The sequence below is a fragment of the Gambusia affinis genome, linkage group LG12 (genome assembly GCF_019740435.1).
Source record: "Gambusia affinis linkage group LG12, SWU_Gaff_1.0, whole genome shotgun sequence".
Taxonomy (NCBI): Eukaryota; Metazoa; Chordata; class Actinopteri; order Cyprinodontiformes; family Poeciliidae; genus Gambusia; species Gambusia affinis.
In genome coordinates this window covers 27,979,386-28,006,460 of record NC_057879.1, presented here as the reverse complement: position 1 = coordinate 28,006,460, position 27,075 = coordinate 27,979,386, and the positions used below count along the sequence as shown (strand labels likewise).

Below are 27,075 nucleotides of genomic sequence, written 5' to 3'. Positions count from 1 at the left end.
TTTGGTCAGGGCAGGGTGTTAAATGTTCTCCTTTATGTCTGTCCTCCACTGGACCAGACATCGTTCTGACCTCCAGGCTCCTGTTTGTCCTCTAGAAACAACAAGGTTCCTGATCCTGGATCAGCAGCATCATCCTCCTCCACTGAGCTGACCGTCAGAGAGCTAACCCTGGCAGACACAGCTCTCTGCTACTGCGCTCTGGAAACACAGTGATACAGAGTGGAGAAGAGGCTGTACAAAAACCTGAACACAGATATCTGACTCCTCTTCAAAGAGGAGGGAAGTGGTATTCACAGCTCGGCTTCATATCAGATGATTCTGATCATTCCTGCCTGATCAGAGTCGCTGTGGTTGCAGCTGCTAATCACTGAGGAGCTCAGATCCCTCAGTCACAGGGCGTGTGGGGGAACAAAGACACCGACAGAAATGTGACTCTTCCTCATTCAGTCCAGTCAGATTCATTCTCCTTCTGTAGACCTTCGTCCTGATCATCAGACTACAACAGTTTGAAAACACTTGTTGGGTCACAATCTGATAAATATGTGTATCATAATTAATACCTTAGCATATGTACATTTACAGTCACTGCTCACTTTAAATGTAAAACAGTTTGTTGAGGGTTTGTCTGTCCAGTTTGGATTTATTGATTCAGTTCTTCCTCTGTTTTATCTGCTCACTATGAAAACTGAGCAGAACCAAGAGATTTGCTCTTCTTACAGATCTACGTTTTGTCTTACTATCAACTCTGACAACAGTCACACAGCAGCCTAGAGAGGAAGCAGAACCTGTGGGACAACCTTTACTTCGCTTGGTGTCAGCCCTGAACTGGTTGAAGACCAGCGCTGGACGGTGGAAACCAGTCACTCTGCTCCATCTGCATGGTTTGTAATATTTGATCATCTTTCTACTTAACCAAATCTCATTATTTATCAAGGTGACAGTGAGGGGTTTTGGTCGGGTTGCTGCTAAACGGACCTGGGAGATGAAGATGGGTGAAGCAGCCACATCCAGATTTAAGTCATTTAACAGATCCTGACTGGTTCTGACTGGTTCTGACTGGTCCTGACTGGTCCTGACTGGTTCTGACTGGTTCTGACTGATTCTGATTGGTCCTGACTGGTCCTGACTGGTTTTGACTGGTTCTGACTGGTTCTGACTGATTCTGACTGGTTCTGATTGGTTCTGACTGGTTCTGACTGGTCCTGATTGGTCCTGACTGGTTCTGACTGGTTCTGACTGGTTTTGACTGGTTCTGACTGGTTCTGACTGATTCTGACTGGTTCTGATTGGTTCTGACTGGTTCTGACTGGTTCTGACTGGTTCTGACTGGTTCTGACTGGTTCTGATTGGTTCTGACTGGTTCGGATTGGTTCTGACTGGTTCTGACTGGTTCTGACTGGTCCTGATTGGTTCTGACTGGTTCTGACTGGTTCTGACTGATTCTGACTGGTCCTGACTGGTTCTGACTGGTTCTGACTGGTTCTGACTGGTCCTGACTGGTTCTGACTGGTTCTGACTGATTCTGACTGATTCTGACTGGTTCTGACTGGTCCTGACTGGTCCTGACTGGTTCTGACTGGTTCTGACTGGTTCTGACTGGTTCTGACTGGTCCTGACTGGTCCTGACTGGTTCTGACTGGTCCTGACTGGTTGTGACTGGTCCTGACTGGTTCTGACTGGTTCTGACTGGTCCTGACTGGTTCTGACTGGTTCTGACTGGTTCTGACTGGTTCTGACTGGTTCTGACTGGTCCTGACTGGTCCTGACTGGTTGTGACTGGTTCTGACTGGTTCTGACTGGTCCTGACTGGTTGTGACTGGTTCTGACTGGTCCTGACTGGTCCTGACTGGTTCTGACTGGTTCTGACTGGTTCTGACTGGTTCTGACTGGTCCTGACTGGTCCTGACTGGTTCTGACTGGTCCTGACTGGTTGTGACTGGTCCTGACTGGTTGTGACTGGTTCTGACTGGTCCTGACTGGTCCTGACTGGTTCTGACTGGTCCTGACTGGTTCTGACTGGTTCTGACTGGTTCTGACTGGTTCTGACTGGTTCTGACTGGTTGTGACTGATTCTGACTGATTCTGACTGGTCCTGACTGGTTCTGACTGGTTCTGACTGGTTCTGACTGGTCCTGACTGGTTGTGACTGGTTCTGACTGGTTCTGACTGGTCCTGACTGGTTCTGACTGGTTCTGACTGGTCCTGACTGGTTCTGACTGGTCCTGACTGGTTCTGACTGGTTCTGACTGGTTCTGACTGGTTCTGACTGGTCCTGACTGGTTCTGACTGGTCCTGACTGGTCCTGTCTGGTTCTGACTGGTTCTGACTGGTTGTGACTGGTTCTGACTGGTCCTGTCTGGTCCTGACTGGTTCTGACTGGTCCTGACTGGTTGTGACTGGTTCTGACTGGTTCTGACTGGTTGTGACTGGTCCTGACTGGTTCTGACTGGTTCTGACTGGTTGTGACTGGTCCTGACTGGTTCTGACTGGTTCTGACTGGTTCTGACTGGTTGTGACTGGTCCTGACTGGTCCTGACTGGTCCTGACTGGTCCTGACTGGTTCTGACTGGTCCTGACTGGTCCTGACTGGTTCTGACTGGTTGTGACTGGTTGTGACTGGTTGTGACTGGTTCTGACTGGTTCTGACTGGTTGTGACTGGTTGTGACTGGTTCTGACTGGTTCTGACTGGTTGTGACTGGTCCTGACTGGTCCTGACTGGTCCTGACTGGTCCTGACTGGTTCTGATTGGTTCTGACTGGTTCTGACTGATTCTGACTGGTCCTGACTGGTTCTGACTGGTCCTGACTGGTCCTGACTGGTTCTGACTGGTTCTGACTGGTCCAGATTGGTTCTGACTGATTCTGACTGGTCCTGACTGGTCCTGACTGGTCCTGACTGGTTCTGACTGGTTGTGACTGGTTCTGACTGGTTCTGACTGGTTCTGACTGGTTGTGACTGGTCCTGACTGGTTCTGACTGGTCCTGACTGGTCCTGACTGGTTCTGACTGGTTCTGACTGGTCTTGATTGGTTCTGACTGGTTCTGACTGGTTCTGACTGATTCTGACTGGTCCTGACTGGTTCTGACTGGTCCTGACTGGTTCTGACTGTTTCTAACTGGTTGTGACTGGTTCTGACTGGTTCTGACTGGTTGTGACTGGTTCTGACTGGTTGTGACTGGTTCTGACTGGTTCTGACTGTTTCTGACTGGTTCTGACTGGCTGTGACTGGTTCTGACTGGTTGTGACTGGTTGTGACTGGTTCTGACTGGTTCTGACTGGTTGTGACTGGTCCTGACTGGTTCTGACTGGTCCTGACTGGTCCTGACTGGTCCTGACTGGTTCTGACTGGTTGTGACTGGTTGTGACTGGTTCTGACTGGTCCTGACTGGTTCTGACTGGTTCTGATTGGTTCTTACTGGTTCTGACTGATTCTGACTGGTCCTGATTGGTTCTGACTGGTTCTGACTGGTTGTGACTGGTTGTGACTGGTTGTGACTGGTCCTGATTGGTCCTGACTGGTTCTGACTGGTTCTGACTGGTTCTGACTGGTCCTGACTGGTCCTGACTGGTTCTGACTGGTTGTGACTGGTCCTGATTGGTTCTGACTGGTTCTGACTGGTTCTGACTGATTCTGACTGGTTCTGACTGGTTCTGACTGGTTGTGACTGGTCCTGACTGGTCCTGACTGGTTCTGACTGGTTCTGACTGGTCCTGATTGGTCCTGATTGGTCCTGACTGGTCCTGACTGGTTCTGACTGGTCCTGACTGGTTCTGACTGGTTGTGACTGGTCCTGACTGGTTGTGACTGGTTCTGACTGATTCTGACTGGTCCTGACTGGTTGTGACTGGTTGTGACTGGTCCTGACTGGTCCTGACTGGTTCTGACTGGTTCTGACTGGTCCTGATTGGTCCTGACTGGTTCTGACTGGTTCTGACTGATTCTGACTGGTCCTGACTGGTCCTGACTGGTCCTGACTGGTTCTGACTGATTCTGACTGGTTCTGACTGGTCCTGACTGGTCCTGACTGGTCCTGACTGGTCCTGACTGGTTCTGACTGATTCTGACTGATTCTGACTGGTTGTGACTGGTTGTGACTGGTTCTGACTGGTTGACTGGTTGTGACTGGTTCTGACTGGTTCTGACTGGTTCTGACTGGTTGTGACTGGTCCTGACTGGTTCTGACTGGTTCTGACTGGTTCTGACTGGTTCTGACTGGTTGACTGGTTCTGACTGGTTCTGACTGGTCCTGACTGGTCCTGACTGGTTCTGACTAGTTGTGACTGGTTGACTGGTTCTGACTGGTTCTGACTGGTTCTGACTGGTCCTGACTGGTTCTGACTGGTTCTGACTGGTTGTGACTGGTTCTGACTGGTTCTGACTGGTTGACTGGTTCTGACTGGTTCCGACTGGTTCTGACTGGTCCTGACTGGTTGACTGGTTCCGACTGGTTGACTGGTTCTGACTGGTTCCGACTGGTTCTGACTGGTTCTGACTGGTTCCGACTGGTTCTGACTGGTCCTGACTGGTTCTGACTGGTTCTGACTGGTTCTGACTGGTTCTGACTGGTTGTGACTGGTTCTGACTGGTTCTGACTGGTTCTGACTGGTTGTGACTGGTTCTGACTGGTTCTGACTGGTTGACTGGTTGTGACTGGTCCTGACTGGTCCTGACTGGTCCTGACTGGTTCTGACTGGTTCACTGGTTCTGACTGGTTCTGACTGGTTCTGACTGGTTCTGACTGGTTCTGACTGGTTGTGACTGGTCCTGACTGGTCCTGACTGGTTCTGACTGGTTCTGACTGGTTCTGACTGGTTCTGACTGGTTGTGACTGGTTCTGACTGGTTCTGACTGGTTCTGACTGGTTGTGACTGGTTCTGACTGGTTCTGACTGGTTGACTGGTTGTGACTGGTCCTGACTGGTCCTGACTGGTTGTGACTGGTTCTGACTGGTTGTGACTGGTCCTGACTGGTTCTGACTGGTTGACTGGTTGTGACTGGTTCTGACTGGTTCTGACTGGTTCTGACTGGTCCTGACTGGTTGTGACTGGTTCTGACTGGTTCCGACTGGTCCTGAGTGGTTCTGCTCTGATGTCTGTAACAACCCACAGCAGGCGGTACCAGCTGAATGCTGCATGGGATTTCTGACTGCAAAGGATCAACCGATCAGTGAGTGATCAATTTTACAGCGAGGAGCAGAAACGACAGTAAAATGGAGAGAGGAGGAAGCTGTAAGGCTGCAGGAGGAAGTAGAAATATGAAGGACTTCAGAAAGGGAGGGAGCAGTAAGGCTACGATTAACTTTGGATTTATGCAGGAAGTTTTGATGTGTATTCTGAATTTAAGCAGAATAAGGCTGATGAGGTGACCAGGCTGAGGACAAGAGTGGATGTGGATTAGTGACGAATCCTCGTTGGGTGTGTGGAACGTTTCCCAAACTGTGTTGAAACTCTCTTTAACATGGTCAGGAGAAGGAAATCAGCTGCTTTCTGCAGAGCTGCCATCGTTATTGGTTTCTCTTACAGTCCAAATCAGTAACTACCTTCTACCACAGTGTTGTTGCTGCTGCCATCTTCTTTGCTGCTGTGTGTTGGGAAGCAGCATCAGAACCAGCGACTCTATCAGACTGGACAGAATCATCAGGAAAGCTGGTTCTGTACTGGGACTAAGGCTGGAGTCCCTGGAAACTGTGGTGGAGAGGAGGACACTGAGGAAGGTTCTGTCTATCATGGACAATAAACAGAACCCTCTCCACCACAGAGTGGACAGACAGAGGAGAACCTTCTCACATAAACTGCTGCAGCTCTGCTGTCGTAGAGACAGAAACAGGAAATCCTTCCTGCCACATGAAATCTCACTGTACAATAAAAGATAAATCATTGTTCTAAACTAATCAGCCCAGTTTTGCACAACTGCACTGTGGCACACTTGCTGTACATATATTACATATACATATCTGCATTTTTTGAATCTGTAAGGACTGCTCTTAAGTTGCATTTTATATTTTATATTTATTTTATTTTATCTACAACTAGTTGTTACTGTGTCTTGTCTTTATGCTGGAACTGTGAAGTAATTTCTCTGCTGGGATGAATAAAGTACTTCTATCCTATTCTATTCTAATAATTGACTTTTTTAATTTTAACTTTGAGGAGCAAATGTGTGAGCAGGTCTCTGTGATGGATCGTCTCACATTAATGACCAAACAGAAAATGCAAAGAAAAATCCTCCCCATTTGCAGTAGAAATCTCCTCACTGGCTGAACCTCACCTTCAGCAACAACCAGTTTCTCTCTGGCTCCTCCCACCACTGCTGAGCTCAGCCAATGAGAAGGCTTGTCTCTGCAGGGTTAAAAGCAGCTTGATGATGATGATGAAGGTCTGTTAGTCTTCCTTCTGCTGCAGTGGATCATCTCTGTAGATCTGCTGTCTGACCTGAACTCCTGGAACATGTTGCTTTACCTCCTGCTCTTCTCTCTCTACATCGGTGAGTATCAGAGCAGAGAGAAGCTCTGGTTTTCTCTCTGAGTCTCACTGCGACCACATGTGGATGGAAGAGCCTCTGAGCCTCCTGATTCCTGAATCTGCTGCAGACTGACTGACATGAACTTTCATTTTACAGCCCTGGGCTCCATGAACACCGTCACACAGGAGCAGAGGGAACACGTCGCTTCAGAGGGAAGCCCCACCAGTTTGAGCTGCGGATATACTGGTTCTATCTATAATGTCCAGTGGTACCGACAGCAGCAGAGATCCAGACCAGAGTTCCTGCTCTACGTTTCAGAGTCGGGATCGATCCATCCAACTCGCTCCGATTTCTCAGCTCACATCAATAAAACTCAGAAACGAGGAACTCTGCTGATCTCCTCTGCTGCAGTGACAGACTCTGCTGTGTACTACTGCGCCGTGACGCCCACAGTGACAGGAAACACCAGAACCCTGGACAAGAACCTGCAGTACTCCACAGCAGCCACTAGAGGGCCTCACTCCCTGGTTGTTGAGTCCTTGGGCTGAAGACAGAGAGATCAATCAATCAATCAATCAATCAATCAATCAATCAATCAATCAATCAATCAATCAATCAATCAATCAATCAATCAATCAATCAATCAATCAATCAATCAATCAATCAAACTTTATTTGTATAAGACATTTCAGCATCAAGGCATTTCAAAGTGCTTCACATCAAATCAAACACAAAAACACAATGCAACATAGAATCAATAATCAAAACACATTAAATCAGATTCCGTCAATAAATTTATAATTGATTACGTTTCTAATAAAACTCTAAACAAGTGGGATTTTAGTGGAGATTTAAAGGAAGTCAGTGTTTCAGCTGTTTTACAGTTTTCTGGAAGTTTGTTCCAGATTTGTGGTGCATAGATGCTGAATGCTGCTTCTCCTCGTTTGGTTCTGGTTCTGGGAATGCAGAGCAGAACCAGAACCAGAACCTGAGAGTTCTGGAAGGTTGATACAACAGCAGCAGATCTTTAATGTATTGTGGTGCTAAACCATTCAGTGATTTATAAACTAACAACAGTATTTTAAAGTCTATTCTTTGAGCTACAGAGCCAGTGGAGACTTTAAAACTGGTGTTATGTGCTCTCCTGGTTTTAGTCAGAACTCCAGCAGCATTCTGGATCAGCTGCAGCTGTTTGATTGATTTGTTGGACAGACCTGTGAAGACGCCGTTACAATAATCAATACAACTGAAGATAAAGGCATGGATGAGTTTCTCTATATCTGGCTGAGACATTAGTCCTTTAATCCTGGAAATGTTCTTCAGGTGATAGAAGGCCGACTTTGTGACTGTCTTTATGTGGCTCTGAATGTTCAGGTCAGAGTCCATCACTACTCCCAGGTTTCGGGCTGATCGCTGGTTTTTAGTTGTAATAACTGAAGCTGTGCACTGACGCTAGATCTATAGCTCTAGATCTATAACTCTAGAATTATAACTCTAGATCTATGATTCTATATCTATGACTCTGTTCTATATGTTCCTCTTTAGGTCCAAAAATAATAACTTCAGTTTTGTCTCATCCACACATTTATCTGTTCTAAGCATCTGTTCAGTGATTGGATGGGGTCAAAGGTCACCTGGTGACATCATAATGTAGAGCTGTGTGTCATCTGCATAGTTATGGTAGCTGATATTATTTCCTGTAATAACCTGAGCCAGTGGGAGCATATAGATATTGAATAAGAGGGTCCTTGTCAGGATTCAGGTTGGAGTGATCTCAGAGACAGCTCGATTGACAACACCTGCTGATTCCGAATCTGTGCCTTCTTGAAGCGGAGGAACCACCAGCCATCGCTTTGATGTTACCACTTGTTGGTCAAGTCAGCCTTATGGTCTCAAACCAAAGTCAATCAAGCCAGTCATAGTAATTCATGTCCTTTCTCTCTGTACTTCACAGACCTGATCTGTTCAGAGCCAAGCCTGGATCTTCACTGTTGTCTAATAAGCCGTTCAACACTGTTTGAGGACCTACCTGGACCCTCGTTCTCCTGCAGAAACTCTTCCTTTCTGAGCAATCATTAATGATTAAAGACTATCATTATTTCACAGTCTAGTTCTTGACCTGCATGTCAAGAAACTAAATCAGCATGACAGTCCTAGGATTGAACCTTGGGGTACCCCACATGTGACCTTTGACCTCTTTGATGAGAAGTTTCCAATTGAAACAAAGAAATCCCTGTTCTTTATGTAAGATTCAAGCCAGTTAATCTCTGGACCAAACTCTCCAGTCGATTCAGTAATATGTTATGGTCAACACTGAGGTCCAACAGAACCAGAACCAGCACTGTGGTTCTCCCACAGTCTGTATTTATATGGATGTCATTGAACACTTTCTACAGTCTCTGTGCAACCATGGAAACCAGACTGGAAGGAGTCAAAGCAGTTGGTTATTATTAGGAAGCTATTTAACTGTTTACACACGTCTTCAATAACTTTACTGATGAATGGGAGGTCAGAGGTCGGAGGTCAGCCTGTAATTCTGCAGTCGTGATTTGTCTAGATTGTTATTTTTTATCAGTGGTTTGATTCCTGCTGTTTTCAAAACCTGATGAGAAACGATGAGTTACTATTTGGATCAGATCAGTAGCAACAACAGGCAGAACTTTCTTAAAGAAATGTTCTAGAGTTATAGATCTAGAACATCCAGACAGCAGGAACTGGAGCTTAATTGACTTATAATTTCCTGTAGGGTTTTATAATTAACTAGTTGAAATTGGGTAATTTTTCCTGTATTTGTTTTGTTTGGGTTCAGTGTTGGTTCTGACTTTATAGTGGATGTGCAGATTAATCCTCTGATTTTTTGAATTTTCTCTGAAAAGAAACTGGAAAACTGGTTGCAGGCAGCAATAGACTGAAGTTCAGGTGGTAACGTGATAGGAGGGTTTGTGAGTCTGTCAACTGTTGCTAATAAAACTGGAGCATTGTTAATGTTTTTGTTTATGACATCTGCAAAGAAAACCTGTCTTGCATGTTTGAGTGTTAAATGATAGTAACGTAGATTTTCTTTATAGATGTCATAATGAACGTGAAGTTTACAGCAGAGTTGTCTTGCAGATCTAACTGTTTGTGCATTTCTCCATGGAGATTTCTTCTTACCAGACACAACCTTCATTTTAATGGAATCAATGAAATCTGAAACTTTAGACTGAAAATCTTTTACCAACTTATCTACGTCATTACAGCTTAAGAGTGAGGAAGAAGAGTAGATTTGATGAAATGTTTCTGCTGTGTTTTCAGTGAAGAACGTTTTGTGATGGTTGCTGTTTGTCCAAGTGGATTAAAGGATAAACAACTTTCAAAGATAACAGGAAGTGATGTGACATCAGTTACAGAGACATTGGAAATATTCACACCCTGACTGATAACCAGGTCCAGTGTGTGTCCTTGAGTGTGTTGCTTGTTTGACATGTTGTGTTCGACCAAAAGTCTCTAAGATATTAGAGATTTTTATCCCCTCTGTCTTAGGGTTTGTCAACATGAATGTTAAAATCACCAACAATTATTAAACATTCATAATTAATACATACGAGAGATAGAAGTTCATTCAACTCAGTAAAGAAATTTTCCACATATGTTGGAGTTTTGTATAAAGTTAGTGTTAAAGTCCGTTTGAGGCCTTTAATCTCAATTCCAAGAAACTGAAAAGAAGTAAAGTGACCCAAAGAAATTTTACTACTATTTACTGTTTTCTTAAATATTGAAGCCACGCCTCCTCCTTTTTTATGTTTTCTATTCTCACTTAAGAAATTGTAGTTAAGAGTCGCAGATTGAATTAGTACAATGAAACAGATCAGCAGACACTGAGGACTGATGGCCGACCCGTTTTCAAATGTTCTGTGCTGTTCTTGGTTCTGAACCAACCATCATCTTCCTCTGGGCACAAGATAATCAGTCCAGTTGTCAGCAAGACTTCACCTCTGAGTAAAAACAGGTGAAGTGTCTCGTGTTTCTTGAGTCTGAAACACAAGAACGTCACAGTTCTTGTGTTTCAGACAATGAGAAACTTCATGAGTTTGATATTTCTGAACTTATTCACTGAGTTTAAGAGAAAAAATGTTTCTAGAGGAAGAAAGCAGCTGAAGGAGAGAGGAAGAGGAGGAAGAGGAGGAAGAGGAGGAGCTGATCTGTTCCTGATCTCTATAGAAACTCAAACTTCCTCCTTCAGTTCAGTTCAACTCTCCAACATTAACTCTGATCAACATGGACTATTATGGTCTGTTTCTGCTCATCGTCTCTCTACTAACAGGTCACACTGTCTCTGTTTTTCAAAAACACATTTTAAAGTTTTGTTAATGTTAATTTATTTCCAGCAACTGAAACTAACAGATTTCTCTTCATCTAGGAGTCGGATGCCAACAACTCACTGCACTTCAGAATCAAGAGTTCGCTGTAGAAAACAGCAAAGTTACTCTGTCCTACACTTACTCCAAACAAGCTACTGGAAGTGATTATTTCTTCTGGTATCGACAATATCCTGGAAAACCTCCACAGTTCCTGATCTCTCACTCAGGAACAGGAGCTCCGATGTCAACACCGCTTCCTGGTTTCTCCTTCAACGTGAGTGATGATAAAACCCAGATGGACCTGCTGATCTCCTCTGCTGCAGTGACAGACTCTGCTGTGTACTACTGCGCTGTGAGGCCCACAGTGACAGGAAACACCAGAACCCTGTACTAAAACCTGCAGTACTCCACAGCAGCCACTAGAGGGCCCCACTTCCTGTTAATCCACTAAGTAATAAAAGAGTAACAGGTAACAGAACAGTTAAATAATTGTGATTAATTCACAAACATCCTGAGGCCCCAACCAGATTTTTTTTAAAATAATTTGACAGCCCTAACAATTACGTTTGCTGTTTTATTTGTATTAATATTTGTGTGGTCGTTTTTACTCTGAACATTTTGTTCCGATACACTGAGCAGCCTTCCTCGGTTCTGCTCAGCCATTCAGATCCACTAGAGGGCAGCGTTACCAGGTTCTGAGCTCTGCTGTGGTTCTGTGTTCAAGCACTCGTCACTCCACAGACCAAGTCCCATCAGGTGTTCTTGTCTCCCCGGCAGAACAAATGAGAAACATTTATCCTGTTGTTGAACAGCTGCAGCGTTCCCTCCAGATCCTGTTCTGAATCATTCCGACTGGTTCTAGCAGTTTGGAGTTTGGACTGGTTTTAATGGGACGGCCCGTCACCAGGCTCAATGAGGGGAGGAGCTCAACTCTGAGAGACTTTGTGTTGGAGCTGAAGAGCTGCTGCATTCTCTCTGTTCTTCTGTCAGTACCAGGGAAAACGATGCTGCTGCTGCTTTTCTCCTGCATGATGATGATCTTCTGCCTTCAGCCAGGTAAGACATCTAAAGACGCAGCAGGTGGAGAAGAAGACAGAAGGCAGGAAAACATTTGGAGCTTTGAGGTTGTTAAAATTGAAATATCAATCTGCTGTTTGCAGGATCCTCTGAGGATTTACTGACACCATTTAAAGATGATCAACTGGATTTGGAAGGAAACAACGTGACTCTGTCCTGCAACTATTCAGGAACAGTAAACCTGCTGCTGTGGTACCGACAGACGTCCAGTTCATCTCCACAGCTGGTCACCTCAGGATATTCAGACACAACAGGAAGGCTTTCTTTGAGACACGAGAAAACAAAAACGACGTTTCATCTGCTGATCTCCTCTGCTGCAGTGACAGACTCTGCTGTGTACTACTGCGCTCTGCAGCCCACAGTGACAGGAAACACCAGAACCCTGTACAAGAACCTGCAGTACTCCACAGCAGCCACTAGAGGGCCTCACTCACTGCTCTGCTTCTATGGTTTGTTAGGTTTCAGTCTGATTGTTTATGAGACAATAAAAAACTGAACAGAGAGAGAAAACAATCCCTCTGATAAGTCGGTCTAGTTGGAGGACATTTGCATAACTATTTCTATGAAATATTTTCATTATTGATCACTGGATCAGCTCCATATTTTATAATCAGCAGTGTTTTATTAATTGCAAGATGCTATAAAGTTGCTGCTGGATACCTGCATGGCATCTCCATCTACACTGTAAAATGTAATAAGTTCACTTTACTTAAAAAAAGTTAGGAAACCGATTGCCTCAAAATCTCCAAGTAAAGTAGCTAATTCATTTTAAGGTGTTCTTGCTATAAATAACTATGTTTAGACCACTCAGATAAAGGCAGTAAACCTGGTGGTTAACTCAAAATCATTAGTAAAGTTGACTATAAAATGTCAATTATGGCGACTTCAAATTGTGAGTTATGTCAATTAAGCATTACTCATAAAAATAAGTTATACTTGTTTAGAGTTCACATTACTTGGAAAATATCAAAACCAATTGCCTTGTATGTTCAAGGATGAATCAAAGTGTTAAGTTATTGGAACGAAGTCAACAGACAGTTTGAATGAAATAAATGTTTAATAATTAAACAAGTTTATCTTAAATACAAGGTTCTCAAGTGTGTTTACATACACTAACCTGGAAACAAAGTTTTCCATGACTTTTTTAGGGAAAAATGACGACCTGAGGTAGCCTTCAATCTAATATTGAATCCTACATGGCCCTCAGTCTTTAAAACTTTGAGAATCCTGCTTAAATGTCTTTGTTGACTGTGAAACAAACTCAATTCTCAATACTAGAGAACATTCATCCTTAACATTGATAAAGTAAATAATGTAGTGAAGTGAAGTAATGTTTCTCCTCATTAACATAAAACCATTTAGTAGTCTGCAAATGCAATGATGCTCTCTCCAACAAAAAAGAATCAAACAAGAAATAAAATCACTTTTCCAATAAGTAAAAATTATCAGCGTTGATCCATAATGTCATCACATTCCTCATTGCATCAGTTTTGAGATTGAAAGCGGCAGAAACAAAAAAAGCTGTCAGAAAACAAAACGGAAAAGGATAAGGATAAAGATGTTGGCGTTAAAGCCGCTGTACTTTAAAAAGGCTTATGATGAGTAGACTGCCATAGGTGGTCTGTAAACTGTGGAGAAGCAGCCATGATGAAGAGTGTTATGTTGATATGTAATTGTGTTTATTGTTGTTAGGACTACAAGACAGACATTCTCACACATTGGGATCTGACCATCATTCCTGAGGACAGGCTGCCTCCACTGACTCCTGCACCTCCAGTCTTCAAGTACTGCCATCATTTTGGAAGGAACTTGTTGAATGATCTTGGAATCTTATGCCATGTGCTCTTTGGACTTATTTTCTCTGAATTTGGAGTATCAACAACTGAAGTACATTTGACTTCATCCAAAGGGTGCTTCTCTCAGGATATAAATCCAACAAAAATACAATCACTCAAAATCTTCTGATGCAATGAGTGAATGTGATGTGACATTATGGATCAACGTTGATACCTTTACCCTTATTGGAAAAGTGATTTTTATTTCTTGTTTGATTCTGTTAGAGAGCATCATTGCATTTGCAGACTACTAAATGGTTTTATGTTAATGAGAGAAACATTACTTCCTTCACTACTTCATTATTTACTTTATCAATGTTATGATGAATGTTTCTAGTATTGAAAATTGATTTTGTTTCACACCAGTCAACAAAGACATTAAGCAGATTCTCAAAGTTTTGACTGACATTTGAAGGATTCAATATTAGATTGAATATGAAAAAAAGTCATGTCATTTTTCAAAAAAGTCTATGGAAAACTTTGTTTCAGGTTTAATGTAAAACACTTGAGAACCTTGTATTTAAGGTAAACTTGTTTAATTATTAAACATTTTTCCATTCAAACTGTTGTCTGTTGCTTAGTTCCAATAACTTCTTTTGATTCATCTTACTTGAACATATCAAGGCAATTGGTTTCTGATATTTTGCAAGTAATGTGACTAACAAAGTATAACTTATTTTATGAGTACTGTAATTGACATAACTCACAATTTGAAGTCGTCATAATTGACATTTTTATAACTTTACTAATGATTTTGAGTTAACCACTCAGGTTTACTGCCTTTATCTGAGTGGTCTAAACATAGTTATTTATAGCAGAACACCAAAATGAATTAGCTACTTTACGATTTTGAGCAAGTTTCCTAACAAGTAAAACAAACTTATTACATTTTACAGTGTAGGTGTTTTCCTTCACATCTCTGAGATGTTACAGACAAATCCATATCCACTCTGTCAGAATCTGTTGATAAAATCAAACAAATTAGTATGACGTTTTGCCCTTAAAGGTTCTGATAAGTTAGAAAATGGGGAAAAATCCTGTTCAGCTGCAATAGTTTAGAAAATGTTAAGGATCAGATAATCTGATGTTTTAGCACCTAAGTGTGTGTTCAAGAGTGTGTGTGTGTGTGTGTGTGTGTAGTCTTGTACTTGGTGCTCAATAAGGACCATTTCACTATGTTGTTGTGACCGAGTTGTTGGGATGTAAGTCCAGTCCACAGGAAGTGATGTTTAGAGTTGGGCTGGAAATTTATGTAAAGCCTCTGCAAAGACAGAGAAACAAATTATGTGTGTGTGTGTGTGTGTGTGTGTGTGTGTGTGTGCTGGTTTAGGTATCGTTATGAGGACTTAATCTTGACAAACGACTAACATTATGTGGACATTTATAGCTGTGAGGACATTTTGTCATGTCCACACAATAAAAACATTATTTTTGAGTTAGGAGTTGGGAATAAGGTGGGAATGAAATGGCTCAGGGGAAATATCAAGATTAGTTAAAGAAATGAATACAAGTGTGTGTTTGTGTGTAGTTCAACAAATGCTTACTCAGGCATGACTTGGCTGTGAAGAGAACAACAGTCCGACTGAATGTTGAACATCAGCTGCTTTCTCCTGCTGATTTAAACCTTGTTGGACAGATGGAACATTGGCTGTGGATTATTCTGGCTGCTCTTTTCTCTGGTAAGATACAAAGATCAACATGTTTCCTCTACATGGAGTACAAGTCTTTAAAGCTGCTGATTGTTCTCCTTTAATCAATCATCTTTATTTATCCATCTCTTCCTCTGCATGTTCTGTTCTTCCCCAGAGTGTAAAGGAGATTCAGTGAAGCAGACAGAAGGAGAACTTGTTGCTGCTGCAGGACAATCACTGACTCTGGGATGTACCTTTAAACCCAGTGGTGGAAATGATGCCTTGTTCTGGTATAAACAAGATAAAAACAGTTTCCCAAAGTTCATGCTCAAGCAATACTTCACATCGAGAGAAAAGGCTCCAGAGTTCAACAACTACAGATTCAATGCAGAGATCAATGACAAATCCTTCAACCTGACGATCCAGGATCTCCGTCCGTCAGATTCTGCTGTGTACTACTGCGCTCTGCAGCCCACAGTGACAGGAAACACCAGAACCCTGTACTAAAACCTGCAGTACTCTACAGCAGCCACTAGAGGGCCTCACTTCCTGTTATATCTTTACATTCAAGATTAAGTCTGATTTTGTATGTGGGGATAAAAATGTGAGAGAAAATGATTTCCTTCTGAGTAAATCCTGTTCAGTTTTCCTTAATGCTTCAGAATCAGATTGAGTTTGTTTCCACTGCCAATAAACACATTCAGCTGCTACAAAACCCTTTTTGATGTTATCATGCAAAAATAAATAGATAGAATATGAAACATAAAGAAGAATTATCCACCTGCAGAGTAGCAGGAGGATAATGAGGCAGTTGTTTCGGTTTAATGGCTGAGACACTCTCATTTTGTAATGTTTTAGTTTCAGACCATCAAGACTAGAACCCAAAGTTAATTACAGCATTAAAGTCTGTTTTCTCTGTTTCGTTTGTTTGGAGTTAATACAAAGTTCCTTTTTGTTCCAACTTTGTCATCATAGAAACAAAGCATCAAGTTTCACTGTTTAATATGAGAGTTTACAAAAAATCATGAAAATCACATGTGACTTTCACAAAATTTACATGTGAATGATGTGAATCACACACATGAATCTGTGATTTTGAATGTTTGTGTAAAATCACCTGATTTTCATGGGATTTTTTTAAATTTGACAAAAACTGTTTTGTCTCACACACACACACACACACCCACACACACACACACTCACACACACAGCTAAAGATTCTCTCTCATACACACACAGAATACTAAAATTGCACATATACTCTGCTAAATTATCACACACACAAACCATACAGACAAACTATTCTGAATCGTCGGTCGAGAATGAATGAATTAACACAAGCTCAATGAATGAATGAATGAATGAATGAATGAATGAATGAATGAATGAATGGGGATAAGACTGATCTCTGTGAGTTGTCCCAGAAGAGGCGGGGCATAATTTGGAGATCAGGCGTTTACGTCTCACTCAGTTGCTGGCGCCATCTTTAAAGACAGACCAAAACAAACTTTATTCGGTGTTTTATTGTGTTACCAACTGCATTGAAGTTTTTCAAGTTGGATATTGGATTTTTGCTCCATGCAGTTCAGCTCAACGATCCGATTCATGATTTCTCTTCCTGCCAGGTGTTCTAAATCGCTCCTCCTCAACTCTCAACTCTCTGTCATTCTCAGCAACACTTATTACTTTAACTTGTACTTTGTAATAATTAAATATGTTATAGAGCTATTTGCATAGATTATTAGTGTGCCTCTTGTCTAGATATTTCTTCTAAAAGTGGTTGTAACATCAGAATGATTTCTGTAGTTTCAAATGTTGTAAATCTTAACATTTAATAGAATAGAGTATAGTTTATTGATTGCAAAGAGGAAACTGTTTATATTTCAGATCTTTGAATATTCTCAGTCCTAAAACTAAATGGATCCTTTGATTTGTCAGTCCTCTGCAACATCAGCGTGAACCTGACAGTAAACCCACTGAATGATGGAGATCAATGACAGCAAAGTCTAACTATTCAGTAAAAACATCCCATAATCCAACGAAGCTCCTAATGGTTTCTGCAAACAAAATAAAATCTACCTCTAAATATTCTACCTGATAATGCTGAAGCTGAGAGGAAGAGGAGGAAGAGGAGGAAGAGGAGGAGCTGATCTGTTCCTGATCTCTATAGAAACTCAAACTTCCTCCTTCAGTTCAGTTCAACTCTCCAACATTAACTCTGATCAACATGGACTATTATGGTCTGTTTCTGCTCATCGTCTCTCTACTAACAGGTCACACTGTCTCTGTTTTTCAAAAACACATTTTAAAGTTTTGTTAATGTTAATTTATTTCCAGCAACTGAAACTAACAGATTTCTCTTCATCTAGGAGTCGGATGCCAACAACTCACTGCACTTCAGAATCAAGAGTTCGCTGTAGAAAACAGCAAAGTTACTCTGTCCTACACTTACTCCAAACAAGCTACTGGAAGTGATAATTTCTTCTGGTATCGACAATATCCTGGAAAACCTCCACAGTTCCTGATCTCTCATTTAGGAACAGGAACTAAACTCCAGGATCCAGTTTCTGGTTTCTCCTTCAACGTGAGTGATGATAAAACCCAGATGGACCTGCTGATCTCCTCTGCTGCAGTGACAGACTCTGCTGTGTACTACTGCGCTGTGAGGCCCACAGTGACAGGAAACACCAGAACCCTGTACAAGAACCTGCAGTACTCTACAGCAGCCACTAGAGGGCCTCACTTCCTGTTAATCCACTAAAACCTGCAGTACTCCACAGATGAGGATGCTGCCTGGACCCCCATGAAGAGATGCAGAGACTGTAGCTCTTTGGGAAACTCTCCATTAGCTTTGTTTCCTCCAGATTGTGCACCGGTCTGTAAAATGGGCTTGTGTTTAATAAAAATGTTCTTTTTATTCATCTTAGTCTTCCTGTAGGTGTTTTCACTTCCACATCTCACAGAGGGATGTTACAGACAAATCCATATTCACTCTGTCAGAATCTAGTTGACCTAAAATCAAACAAATTAGTATGACGTTTTGCCCTTAAAGGTTCTGATAAGTTAGAAAATGGGGAAAAATCCTGTTCAGCTGCAATAGTTTAGAAAATGTTAAAGATCAGATAATCTGATGTTTAAGCAGCTAAATGTGTGTTTAAGAGTGTGGGTGTACGTGTGTGTGTGTATGGGTGTGTGTGTGTGTGTGTATGGGTGTGTGTGTGTGTGTGTGTGTATGGGTGTGTGTGTGTGTGTATGTGTGTGTAGTCTTGTACTTGGTGCTGAATAAGGACCATTTCACTAACATACTATGTTGTTGTTGTGACCGACTTGTTGGGATGTAAGTCCAGTCCACAGGAAGTGATGTTTCTGAGTTAATTTAGAGTTGGGCTGGAAATTTATGTAAAGCCTCTGCCAGTGTTGTGAAGCACTTAAGTACAATCTTCGTGTATCTGTACTTTACTTAAGTATATTTAATAATGGATACTTTCGACTTTTACTCCACTACATTTTACAGTAAGTATCTGTACTTTCTACTTACTACATTTCTACAAAACCGTCCCGTTACTCGTTACATCCAAGTGCATTCTTTTTTTTCCCGTTAAAATATGAAGTTCAGGGACTTAACAAGGCGCTGTAAATCCGCAAACTTGACCTACTAATTACTGTCGTCACCCATCGCCTCCTCCTTTCAGTTGCGCCTCCCAGACATGCGCAGTGGTTTCCACTAAGCGGAGATGATTGTGTCTAATCGTCAGTAATAGAATTTGCTACATAAATCATAAGATTTGGCAACATGTAAAATCAGCAGCTTCACTTTCTGACGGTGGAAACTTCGTCCAACTTTTAATCACTTGAAAAAGCAGGAAGGTAAGCTAAGTGGACGGATGTTAGCAAAGCTAGCTGTACAGAGACACATGTGGTGCATCTGCGATGACAAACGTTGTCAGTCATGCGTTTAATTATTGTGAAGTGTTGTTTTGTGCATATATGGGACAGCTGCTGACCAAAATCTGCTATATAGTGATAGTGATCATCCGATTCTTCTGGACGGATTTACTAAGTCCTATAGGACTGAAGCCTCACAGACGTTCTTTGTTCTTGTGGCTCTGCACACTGCAGTAGCTATTATTATTTTATTTAATTAAAAATATATAGATTTATTTAATTGGCCAATAAACAAAACAGAGTTCAGAGCTCATTGCTCTTTGATTGTGTTGGTAACATGGTGGCAGACAGGGTCAGAACCGTCACTGTCCTTCTGCTTGGTTACTTCTTGCTTCTTGCACCTTGGACAGTATTCATAGTTGAGTGTTGTTTACCATTGGGGCATTGCCTTAATTTCTATGTTTAATGGAGCAGACAGTTGTGGTTTCTGACTTGGGTGATATGGGCAAACGTCCAGGGCGGTAGCTTTTAGGGATGGTAGGAGACCTCCTCGGATTGCCACAGAGATGGAAGCAAAGCAGAATGAAGAAGGTTTGAATTGATAATGATGCTGGTTAAATTTCAGCTCTCAGTATTTAATATCAGGTGTTTTTATGGGAATGTGGTTTTCAAATCAATTTGAGAAGCAGTTTTGAAAGGTGCACTTCATTTTATTGTGTCATGTAGCACAGGGTGCTGGTCTTTGTCTTGACTACAACACTGCTATGTGGCTCCTTGGTTGCATGTTCTCCCTCATCCACCTTCTTTCCATCCCCTTTCTGTTGGATTTCTTTAAAAATAAATGCCATTAGTGGCAAAAAAGTGAAGTTCATGCTATGTGAGGACAGGAGATGAGATGTTTCCATCCCTGAAATCATGATGCATAGAATCACAAATCTAAATCGTCACAGAGTAAACACAATAAAAACATGCTCTATCTGTGGCATTGTTCATTAAAATGGCACATTACTGATGTATTAAAATTAAATATGATAGGCACGCTTAATGATATTGTATTAGAAATTAAGTAATGCATTCAGGAAGTACTTTTACTTTTAATACTTAAGTATTTTTAAAAGCCAGTACTTTTTTACTTTTACTTTTACTAGAGTACATTTTTGTCCATGTATTTGTACTTTTACTTAAGTACATTTTTTTAGTACTTTCTACAACACTGTCTTCTGCAAAGACAGAGAAACAAATTGTGTGTGTGTGTGTGTGTGTGTGTGTGTGTGTGTGTGTGTGTGTGCTGGTTTAGCTATCGTTATGAGGACTTAATCTTGACAAACGATTAACATTGTGTGGACATTTATAGCTGTGAGGACATTTTGTCATGTCCACACAATAAAAACATTATTTTTGAGTTAGGAGTTGGGAATAAGGTGGGAATGAAATGGCTCAGGGGAAATATCAAGATTAGTTAAAGAAATTAATACAAGTGTGTGTTTGTGTGTGGGGGCGGAGTTCAACAAAGGCGGTGCTTACTCAGGGCGGCATGCACACTGGAGGCGCCACTGGCTGTGAAGAGAACAACAGTCAGACTGAATGTTGAACATCAGCTGCTTTCTCCTGCTGATTTAAACCTTGTTGGACAGATGGAACATTGGCTGTGGATTATTCTGGCTGCTCTTTTCTCTGGTAAGATACAAAGATCAACATGTTTCCTCTACATGGAGTACAAGTCTTTAAAGCTGCTGATTGTTCTCCTTTAATCAATCATCTTTATTGATCCATCTCTTCCTCTGCGTGTTCTGTTCTTCCCCAGAGTGTAAAGGAGATTCAGTGAAGCAGACAGAAGGAGAACTTGTTGCTGCTGCAGGACAATCACTGACTCTGAGATGTACCTTTAAACCCAGTGGTGGAAATGATGCCTTGTTCTGGTATAAACAAGATAAAAACAGTTTCCCAAAGTTCATGCTCAAGCAATACTTCACATCGAGAGAAAAGGCTTCAGAGTTCAACAACTACAGATTCAATGCAGAGATCAATGACAAATCCTTCAACCTGACGATCCAGGATCTCCGTCCGTCAGATTCTGCTGTGTACTACTGCGCTCTGCAGCCCACAGTGACAGGAAACACCAGAACCCTGTACAAAAACCTGCAGTACTCCACAGCAGCCACTAGAGGGCCTCATAATTCAGACTGCATTAACATGAGCGGGCTGCACAGTGGCGCAGTTGGTAGAGCTGTTGCCTTGCAGCAAGAAGGTCCTGGGTTCGATTCCCGGCCCGGGGTCTTTCTGCATGGAGTTTGCATGTTCTCCCTGTGCATGGTGGGTTCTCTCCGGGTTCTCCGGTTTGATCCCTGATCCAAAACATGACTGTCAGATTAATTGGTCTCTCTAAATTCTCTCTAGGTGTGAGTGTGTGTGTGAATGGTTGTGTGTCTCTGTGTTGCCCTGCGACAGACTGGCGACCTGTCCAGGGTGACCCCGCCTCTCGCCCGGGACGCAGCTGGAGAGGAACCAGCAACCCTCCCGACCCCATCAGGGAAGAAGGGTGTTCAGATAATGGATGGATGGATTAACATGAGGTGCAGCTGCTGGAACCAAACTAACTTGAAGCATCATAATCTTCCCCTGGCTCCTCTCCAAGTGTTCAAAATGGGAGAAGTCAGTGGAAAGCAGTGGAGCCAGTTAGGCCACAGGTGTCAAACTCCAGTCCTCCAGTCGCCGTCCCGCAGGTTTTAGATGAGCCACTGGTACAAAACCCTGGAAGGAAACGTCTTAATGACCTCCTCCTTGTGTGGATCAGTTCTCCAGAACCTTAATGACCTCATTATTCTGTCCAGGTTGTGCAGCAGAGAATCTTGAAGTTGCAGGCATCGAACCTCCGGGACTGGAGTTTGACCCAGTGAGGATGACCAGCTGGTTAGAACCCACTGGTCCTAACCAGCAATCGTTTTGGAGATAAATGTCCGTGTATTTATAAATTGTTTTAATGATTAATAATTTATTTTTTCTTCCCTATGGGGTGAACTTGGGTTCACCCCCTCTGGTAAGGTGCTTACCCTAGCACCTTAAATAATATGTATTTGCATTATTATTATTACTAAGCCAAGGTAAATGCTGCAAAGGCCTATAGTAATTGTAATTGTCACTTAGTGATTATTATTATTATTCCATCTCCTAAAGTGGCCTTCTGGAGACCTTAACAAATTAAAATACTCACTAAACTTCATTCACAATCGTCCCCCTTGTGAAATTTTCAGACTCCAGTGGAATCAAAAGTTGGCTTTAACACACTGCTCTACAGCGCCCTCTGGTGTGAGCTGGACAAACCGTACATCATAAAGACCTAAAATTCAGTATGTAGGTAGGGCCACCCAAATCACGAAAAAATGTTTCTTGGAGGTGTGTCCTAAAATGTAGCTGGAGTTTGCCATTTTGGACCAAAGGGCAAGTTTTGGCCATATTTGATATTTAAACACCTCGAACTTTAACAGACTCCTCCTTCCCTCAGTACAGGAAGTTACTTTTTTCTTGGAAAGCTTCATCTCTGACCCCCTTTTACCTAATCAAGGTGATCTTGTGTTAGAAGACAGATAACTAGTTGGGCTCACTTGCTTTAATGCTCAAAGAGTTTTTGGTGGAGGTTGTGGGTGTGGTGGCGGTGGCGGTGTGGTGGAGTCACTATCATACGTTTGAGTCTGAATTCCACATATTTTAGCTGAGCTAACTAGCATTGATCCTAGTCCACCCCCAATACAAATCCACTCTAATATTTGGTGGGCGTGGCCTAATTCCCCCACAGCGCCCTTTAGAAACCTTTGAAAGAAATCAACCCCAAGCCATGGTTTGGCCGAGAATTACATAATTCCGTACACGTTTATCTTTTAAGGAGAAACCAAAAAGTATCTTGTAGTTGTGGTCCAAACCTCACAGGAAGTTGGCCATTTTGGATCAAAGCTGCCATTTTGTCTCTTCTACACAGAAAGGAACAAACTCCTTCTACAGCTTTTGAGAATCGCTTAGCATTGTGTGATGTGCTCAATACATGAAGGTTAATAGTTATCAAAAAATGTGGGCGTGACCAAGTCTCACAGTCTGACCATGAAACATCGAAGTCTGGCTGCTGGCAGGAGCATGTGGGCGTGGCAGAGCGGCGAATTAAATCCCTCACTGTTTGCGTACGATTGACCCTAAATCACACATGCATCATCTGATTTGCATCAAATTTCACATGATTGACCTTTGTTAACCTCTAAAGAGGCCAATAGCATTAAACTGAAATCTGACTCCACTGCGCCCCCTGGATTGTTTCAACAGCTATATCTCTCTCCCTAATACATGAACTGATCTGCACCAGATTTTCTGTGCATCTCTAGGGAACATTGTTCAACACATTGATGTGCACCGCCTAGTGGACCGGTGTGAAAATTACGTGAGGGGGTTGGTGAGTGGGTGGCGTAGCTGGAGCTCACACGGTCGCCATGACGACGGAGTGGCGCTGAGCTACTCATCATAGCTGTATTTGGTTTGTGGATTTGTAGTGAGACTGCTGGCTCTCTCCTTTATGTTGTTAGGTACTGATCCTGTACCCATCTACATGAAGGTGGAAGACTTTATTTTTAAATCGGAGATCCTCTGACCTCTGTGTGTGTTTTCTTTTGGCCTCCCTGTTATTCTTGGCTCTTATTTTCTCTTTCACCTTTAAGTTAGCATTCATTTTAATGTTGGCTGTTTTTCCCCTCTATACTTGTTTTCTTGGTGTTTAGTTTTTCATATATTCTGGGAAATTATACATTTTCTTTCTGTTCTAATTCATCTCTCCTCAGGTTCTTAGTCCTGTTCTCTCACTGCTAACATGCATCGTTTTCATTTACCCACCTGAAGCATTTCCAGAAAGTTTTGCCATTACCTGCTAGGTTATTTTCTTTTCTCACAATTTCTGTTGTGACTTCAGTTTTTAGGTGTTTAAGATTTATGCACCTAGAACATAAAAATACAGAAGCAAGGAAGGACAAGAGAGGGTTAGTTTCTTTAAACTCACGAGGAGAAACGAACAGAGATGTATTTCCGATTACAAATCTCATACCGCTCTGAAAACACATTTCGCCGCACCTCGCTTTTTATTGAAAATCATTCCTAGTTACAATGCACGTTTAAGCTCTTATCAAAACATATGCAGCTGCAACATGATTGAGTTTCATAAGATAAACCAGAACACTTACTACAAACAGTAAGTAAATGTGCTGAATAAGGCTAATCAGCACCATTAAGCTACTTCTTGTTATAAACATCCATCCATCCATTTTCTTTACACCCTTCTTCCCTAATGTGGTCGGGAGGGTTGCTGGTTCCTCTCCAGCTGCGTCCCGGGCGAGAGGCGGGGTTCACCCTGGACAGGTCGCCAGTCTGTCGCAGTGCTATAAACAGGAATTGTCTGATTAGAACAAGCTGTCTCTGAATCCTTCAACATACTGATTAGTATTTATATAGGTTATTATGTTAATTCTATCACTGCTTTGTAGTTGAACACCTTGTTAACTGGCTGCCTGCTAGTCTGTATTTGTGTCCCACTGAGAAAAATATTTGACACGTTTGTAACGTATTTCCTAAGACTGCACATAGAAACAATAAGAATCCAAGTGTGACACCCTGGGGTGGATTTTCTTTGTTATGAAACCCAAATGTTAGATGTTAAGGTTAATATGGGAAACCAACAACAATGCAACAATGTTTACAAGTCAGCAGAGGAATGAGGACAATGGAGGAATCTCCATACACCGAGGTCCTCCCTGTGTTTGAAACTATAAAATTTAAATTACTTTCTCGTAAACATTCCTTTAAAAGAAAATTCCCCAAGAAGCAAACAAAACCATGAGTCTGTTAGCCAGGAAGAAGAGGAGGAAGAGGAGGAGCTGATCTGTTCCTGAACTCTAAAGAGACTCAAACTTCCTCCTTCAGTTCAGCTCAACTCTCCAACAGTAACTCTGATCAACATGCTGTCTCTGCTCACATCTGGATTCACTCTGCTGGTTCTGATCTCTGGATCAGGTTGGTTGGAGTCTTTCAGAGAATAATCTGATCCTTCTTGTTCTTCACTTATATCAGTTTTTTCTTCCTTCAGGTGTAAACTGTCAACAACTCACTGCAGGAAAGACTGAGGAGTTCAGTTCAGAGGGCAGCTCTGTTACTCTGACCTGCAGTTACTCCAACAAGATAGCTCTTGGTGATGATTTCTTTTGGTATCGACAAAATCCTGGAAAACCTCCAGAGTTCATCTTGTACATCTCAGGACTCAACAACTCAAGATCAGCAGAGTCTCTGAAATCATTAACGAGATTCTCCACTTACCTGAGAGGAGAGAAACAGATGGACCTGCTGATCTCCTCTGCTGCAGTGACAGACTCTGCTGTGTACTACTGCGCTGTGAGGCCCACAGTGACAGGAAACACCAGAACCCTGTACAAGAACCTGCAGTACTCCACAGCAGCCACTAGAGGGCCTCACTCACTGCTCTGCTTCTATGGTTTGTTAGGTTTCAGTCTGATTGTTTATGAGACAATAAAAAACTGAACAGAGAGAGAAAACAATCCCTCTGATAAGTCGGTCTAGTTGGATGACATTTGCATAACTATTTCTATGAAATATTTTCATTATTGATCACTGGATCAGCTCCATATTTTATAATCAGCAGTGTTTTATTAATTGCAAGATGCTATAAAGTTGCTGCTGGATACCTGCATGGCATCTCCATCTGGACCTCAGAGAACAGAAAGACTCTGGCTCTTTCCAAGCTCCCAGCTCTCAGTGCTTTGGTACCAAAACCCAACCTGGGGATCGGTTGGACCACCAAGACTGGCACATCGGACTCCTGCCAGTACCAGATTTTGAAAGGTGCCATGAACAGACAGCTTTCTTTTACACGCTACTTAAAACCTGGAAAGAAATCTAACACCTAAAAAACTTTTCAAAAGTAAGGACTTTTTAAAAAGTCCTGTTTGTTATCTGATGGACAAACATTAGAATAAAGAAGGAACATGTTTATTATCCCAGACCCCAGACAGGACTCCTACCTGGACTCTGGCAGCCTCACCTGACTGCAGCTTACCAACATGCTGACAATATTTTAGTAGTTTATCACGAGTTAATTCCTGGGAGAAGTCAGAGTCTCTCTCCAGGGAAAAGGCCAATATTTAAACCATGAGGCTGTTTGTGAACAAGCAGCAGATCACTTTTTAAATGATGATGAAGGTGATAAGCTGAGCTGAAGATGCTGCCTGGACCCCCATGAAGAGATGCAGAGACTGTAGCTCTTTGGGAAACTCTCCATTAGCTTTGTTTCCTCCAGATTGTGCACCGGTCTGTAAAATGGGCTTGTGTTTAATAAAAATGTTATTTTTATTCATCTTAGTCTTCCTGTAGGTGTTTTCACTTCCACATCTCACAGAGGGATGTTACAGACAAATCCATATCCACTCTGTCAGAATCTAGTTGACCTAAAATCAAACAAATTAGTATGACGTTTTGCCCTTAAAGGTTCTGATAAGTTAGAAAATGGGGAAAAATCCTGTTCAGCTGCAATAGTTTAGAAAATGTTAAGGATCAGATAATCTGATGTTTTAGGACCTAAGTGTGTGTTCAAGAGTGTGTGTGTGTGTGTGTGTGTGTGTGTGTGTGTGTGTGTGTGTGTGTGTGTGTGTGTGTGTGTGTGTGTGTGTGTGTGTGTGTGTGTGTGTGTGTGTGTGTGTGTGCTGGTTTAGCTATCGTTATGAGGACTTAATCTTGACAAACGACTAACATTGTGTGGACATTTATAGCTGTGAGGACATTTTGTCATGTCCACACAATAAAAACA

At 42.2% G+C, this 27,075-nt stretch overlaps 7 gene segments (V, D, J or C); all 7 read left to right on the top strand.

The window, feature by feature from the left end:
- The first annotated feature begins 6,289 nt into the window (after positions 1–6,289).
- On the top strand, positions 6,290–7,012 carry LOC122841424. The segment is given in 2 exon segments: positions 6,290–6,485; positions 6,621–7,012. Coding segments are annotated over 2 exon segments (429 nt in total).
- A 3,500-nt stretch (positions 7,013–10,512) lies between these two features.
- Positions 10,513–11,229, top strand: LOC122841768. The segment is given in 2 exon segments: positions 10,513–10,767; positions 10,864–11,229. Coding segments are annotated over 2 exon segments (381 nt in total).
- A 25-nt stretch (positions 11,230–11,254) lies between these two features.
- Positions 11,255–12,533, top strand: LOC122841752. The segment is given in 2 exon segments: positions 11,255–11,860; positions 11,965–12,533. Coding segments are annotated over 2 exon segments (582 nt in total).
- A 2,773-nt stretch (positions 12,534–15,306) lies between these two features.
- LOC122841772 lies at positions 15,307–16,002 on the top strand. The segment is given in 2 exon segments: positions 15,307–15,395; positions 15,523–16,002. Coding segments are annotated over 2 exon segments (375 nt in total).
- A 1,467-nt stretch (positions 16,003–17,469) lies between these two features.
- On the top strand, positions 17,470–18,145 carry LOC122841761. The segment is given in 2 exon segments: positions 17,470–17,620; positions 17,717–18,145. Coding segments are annotated over 2 exon segments (438 nt in total).
- Positions 18,146–20,668: 2,523 nt separating this feature from the next.
- LOC122841423 lies at positions 20,669–22,129 on the top strand. The segment is given in 3 exon segments: positions 20,669–20,909; positions 21,037–21,449; positions 22,064–22,129. Coding segments are annotated over 3 exon segments (522 nt in total).
- A 3,023-nt stretch (positions 22,130–25,152) lies between these two features.
- LOC122841755 lies at positions 25,153–26,705 on the top strand. The segment is given in 2 exon segments: positions 25,153–25,271; positions 25,345–26,705. Coding segments are annotated over 2 exon segments (504 nt in total).
- The last annotated feature ends 370 nt before the right edge of the window (positions 26,706–27,075 follow it).